General features: G+C 41.1%; 1 protein-coding gene across 6 annotated transcripts in view; it reads right to left on the bottom strand.

Annotated features, from left to right (window-relative positions):
• Positions 1 to 4,962, bottom strand: part of LOC118428942 (protein sidekick-2-like) — a 52,516-nt gene continuing 47,554 nt past the window's right edge. For 5 of the 6 annotated variants that reach the window (XM_035839237.1, XM_035839243.1, XM_035839241.1 and 2 more), the window contains 5 exons: positions 4,330 to 4,509; positions 3,489 to 3,626; positions 2,670 to 2,814; positions 1,329 to 1,464; positions 1 to 1,030 (listed from right to left, as the gene is read on the bottom strand). In XM_035839237.1, the coding sequence (XP_035695130.1) occupies positions 791 to 1,030; positions 1,329 to 1,464; positions 2,670 to 2,814; positions 3,489 to 3,626; positions 4,330 to 4,509 (839 nt within the window). In that variant the 3' untranslated portion in view covers positions 1 to 790. The remainder of the gene's footprint in view (positions 1,031 to 1,328; positions 1,465 to 2,669; positions 2,815 to 3,488; positions 3,627 to 4,329; positions 4,510 to 4,962) is intronic. The other variant, XM_035839240.1, reaches the window with a different exon arrangement.

Raw genomic sequence — 4,962 nt, 5'->3', positions numbered from 1 at the left:
GTTCTAGCTCTTCCCACATTTATACAAATGTACAAATATCAGGCACTTAATGTAATTTTACAAATGTAACAGGGAATTAAAAAAGTACAAAGTTCCCAATGGAAATTGTTCCTATAAATGATGGCATTCATCTGCTAACCTGAGACTTACAATATGTAAGGAACACTTTAACATTAGAATTCACATTGATTTCTGGGGACTCAGAACAAGCACAAACTGCTCCTTAAAATAGTCTAATCCAAAAGTTAGGCAGGTCTTGAGTTGCCATTCAAACTACATAATGGGTGAGTTGTGGTGAAAGTACAAACATTGTGAACAACATGCTAAGTATCTAACAATGTAGTGCGGAGTGAAGAGAGCTGACATACATTGTAGTTTGCTGTTATTTTAAGTAAGAGGTCATCTTTCATCAGAGACAAGCCTCTGGAGCCCGTGTGTTTTCACAATGACTAGGATCTATGAACGTATCATTGTCCTCTGCCAAAACTGAAAATCTGACCCATTTCAGGATGCTATCTAATATCAGCCCTTCTAACAGAGACAAGCCTCCACTACAATAACCTAGCAGCAACACAAACAACAAACAAATTGTCTTCTGCTTTATATACAACACTTGGTCTCCAGTGCACAACACCCATATACAGTAGCACCTTCTCTTAAATAATAACAATATTTAAGCAATTTAAGGTTTCCCACCAACAATCATCCGTAATAAAATCTACATTCCAGATCCACAGAATTCAGTTTTGTACAAAAATATATATCTTGTTTATTGCAAGAGGAACAGTCGTCATACAAAAGATGAGAAGCCGGGGAGGGGTGCCCTTGACCCTGCTGCCATGCCGTTGGCTAAAGCTTGAGGGTTGGTGTAGACATGCGGCATCTCCGGCTCACTGTCTGTGTAGCTGTATGCCTTGGTCCCGATATTGTTCTGCCTCTTCCAGGATTGATACATGGGGTCGCTTGCATAGTGATTGACAAATGAGTGTGGATCTTCTCGGGTGTAGCTCTCATAATCACTTTCACTCACCTGGGAATGTTTGGAGGAGGAGAAAGTTAAGATTTATAATTCCAATCATTATTTCCTTCCTTCCTATCAATCAAGATAAGAGAACATGTAAAACATGAGTTTGACCATGAGAAAACATGCTACCTCTCCTTAACCCTAGTAATTGACAGACAGAAAGCTTTGCTCAGCAGGTCTTGCCATGAAGGATATTCCCAAGGATTGCTGGGTGAGATTCTTTGTAGGCAGGGGAGTGAAATAACCTATCACAGTGCCTGCTCAGACATTCCTGAGAAATTATCATCAGATAACACACACGTACCTCCGAGGTGGAGTCACCGAGGTCTGACGGCTTCTCAGTCAGGCTGCTGCTCTCGCCTGTTGGCTCCATGTCATATTTAGTGGTACTCTCCTCATCAGAGTACACAATGCTGCCTGGGCTGGGCCGAGGGGGCGACCTGCACACAACACCACAGAGTCAGACTACCTCCCATCCCAGGAAATGGTACAATATACAACACTGCTATAAATATTTACAAAATTCAGCCGTCATGGCTGTTTTAACAGAAGCCTGCATGCTCAAAAATCTGATAAATGTCAACAAAGTAGGCAAGTACGGGTGTGGTTATGTCATTTCACCAGAACATAGACTGACAAAAATTCTTGATCTGAACTGTCTCTTCTCAGATTTGCCTGGAGTATTTTACCTTGACGACTTTGCAGGTCAAGGTATATACACCTCAGCACAGGAATTTGGTAAACACACTTGATGTAGATCAGAGGGTTGAAAAGATGCCTGAAGTACAACAGTACTTTGTAGCTCAGTGTAGTTCTAGACATAAAATTACTAAGATCTATCTTATAAACTGCAAACAACAGACTCCTACACAATATCTAAACGATGACGCATGTACCTGCGGGACTCTACAAAATTTGCTGTTTCAATTTTCAAGTCCGTACTGATTTCTATGTCACAGAAATCATCATTCTGGTCATGTGTATGTTTTTGTACCCTGCATCAGTTGGTTCCCTCCATTATGGGAGCCATCAGATAAATTGAGGCATAGTATGGGATCAAGGAAGCAACTTCAAACGCTAAGATTGACTTAGAAATTTCCTTATGCCACTTGCTACAGATCTTAGTCTTGGTGAGTCTGACATTGTCTCATGCATGAAGCATGCGTGATATGCAGGAATTTGGGCTTGATCCAAGCAGCAGCCATGTCTATCAGCTCACGCTGCCTTCTGTGGGAGATCACCTCACACCTGACATTTGTCACCAAACCCTACGCCCATTGTAACTCTCCCTCACTCATTCATGCACATCAAGGTTTAATTTGTAAATTCACCATACATTGTCCTTCCACTCAAATGTGGAGGGGTAACTAGACCTATTGTTGACCTGTGCTATTTGCCAAACAACCCCACATTGAGGTGATACTTGTGGTGGAACTGAACCTTGCCGCTGGTGAACTTACCATCTTCTAGACATGAAAACTCACAGATGCCCTACAAAGTGTAAGATCAATAATCAAAGGTACAATTTTAGCAACAGGACCTAATTAAAGGTTCTGTAACCACAGGAACATGCGTCATTCCATACGTGCCCAACACTTACAAGCAGTCACAGATTGTTTACAGTACTGCGGGGAGTTGTTCTTACTTTGCATAAATGTTTTTCCTGGTGAGAGAGTGTTTGTGGCCGTGGACATCTCCATTTCGCCTGTGGTTCAGTTCGAACGTTGCGAACCCTCCATCATCCATGGCCATGGTGCTGCTGAGCTGTTCCTCAGTTTCTGACTTTTTAACTGAAAGTGAGAAGAAAAAGAATTCCTTACATGCTAAGAAGTATTGTGTATACTTTAATTTCCTCAGCATGCATTGGAAATAAACCAGACTTGAGTTACAAGACTGGAACTTGGAGTTAAGCCTCCAGCTTATCAACCCACAAATTACCATACAAGGTGGTTGACAGGTTCTGCCTAACTACACCAGTTACAAGTCACTTCTGCCTAACCACCACCTACCTAGCTATGCAACATATCAATCTCTGCCTAACTCTTCAGCTACAACTGAAAATGCCTAACTTCTCCACCAAGAGAATGGTACCCTTTACACACACAGTATGGGATAAACAACAATACTGTATAAAACCTTAAAAAAATTGGAAGGTTTGCATGGGTGGGTTGCAATTGGAGAGAGTATCTTTGCTCACTTTTCCTAATGCTAGGTTAGTTAAAACAAATTCCAGCAAACCACACCAAATTAAATCAAGCTTACACTCCTAATCAAACAAAAGAACACTACCTGGCTTAAGTTGTTGGTTAAACTTAAGTTAAATGCTTGCAAAACAAGCTTAGGCAAATAGATGAAAAAAAAAATAATACTGCTACCTTTTTACTGCGGCAGTGTTTAGTTTGAAGCAAAAGTGGGAGAGGCAGTGGGAAGGGATAGAACAAAAACACACGAAAATGTCCCAAACCTGTTGCCTTACGTTTGTATCGCTCACTGGAACCCCTCATACATAGTACTGCTATTAACACTACTAAAAGGATGAGGAAGACCAGAGCGATGATGATGAGGAACCAGTACTGGCGGGTGGGGTCTGCTGCATAGGAGCCTGGAATAGAACAGAGAGACACACACATTTTAAGGACTCCATTCTGGAGTGAGTGTATTTTTCATTTCTGCTTGATGAGATTTACGTCCTATTACTTCTATACAAGTGTTGTGACACTGAGAATAGTCAAAAATCTATGTTAAGCTACCTTACTAGGATATAGTTTATATAGGAATGTGAATGGTGATTTTCACCATTGAGTGAATCATACGAATAAAACAAGACTCTGTTATACATTACATATGAAAAGATCGCTGTCTTTTATGCCGACATAACAAGGGCATTGTTCTTGGTTAATACAGTTCTAATCTCTTGCAACTTCCATGTTACTAAAAGATTTGTAGCTCCATGGGGAACATGTCATTGCTATGGCAACATACCATTTTCAGGGGCCTTGGTGAGGATTAAAAATGCTAACCACACAGGACATCACAAACCATAAAATATATGCAAATCTGCTCTGTCAACTTGTCCTAGCTATCCTGAAAAGACAGGTCCTGTTTTGTCTCTCAGTCTGATTAACTCACATTGTATAGGAATAACCAGGACCATAGAATACATACATAAAATCTTTCACCTTATATGCATCTTCCCCAGCTAATTTGAAAGTTACTGAAGTTCATATAATCCATACTTAATATCAACTGCATACCTGAAGAGGTAAAGGCTGGTTTATAGATTGGCCATAAGTGATGATACTTACTAAGGTAGCTGTTGGGGAGAAAGTCGGACTCCTGACTGGGTAGGCCACAGCTTCTGGAGTTCCTGGCGATCACACGGAAGGTGTAGGTGGCCCTCTTGTCCGGTAGGTCATCAAATGAAATCACAGCAGACCTAGCCTCTGCACCTAGCTCTATTGGCAAGTGGGACCAATATATAGAATCTGCAATAGAAGAATGAAATTGTAGAGGTGGAAATTTCCTTTGAATGTGCATTCTTGACACTGTACCAGCAACATCTAGTACCAGTGCAAATTCGAAACAGTCAGTATTGCCCGGAAGAAGGTGACAGACTGTCACCGAAACATCAGCTGTTTTTTAGCCCCTAGGTTGTAAATAAACAATATGCAAAGCAACTAGGCTTTATTAAATCAAAGGCCATTGCTCGCAAAAGCTCACAAATAGATGGTCCAGATGATTAACAGTGAAAGATTGATACACACTACCACATCTAATTTTTCCTATTCCGACTCCAGTGCTCTGCCTACATTTAAAACCAGTCAGTCAATTGTCCCCTGCATCCTCTCGTTAGTCAGTCAGACTGAATCAGAGAATGACTTCAGGTGTATCTGAGCCTGACCACCCCCATGTAGCCTCACTTGGTAGCTCTAAGATAT

This window comes from Branchiostoma floridae, chromosome 13 (assembly GCF_000003815.2).
Source record: "Branchiostoma floridae strain S238N-H82 chromosome 13, Bfl_VNyyK, whole genome shotgun sequence".
NCBI lineage: Eukaryota > Metazoa > Chordata > Leptocardii > Amphioxiformes > Branchiostomatidae > Branchiostoma > Branchiostoma floridae.
Note: the sequence above shows the minus strand (reverse complement) of the source record. Positions and strands in the feature narration are given on the sequence as shown.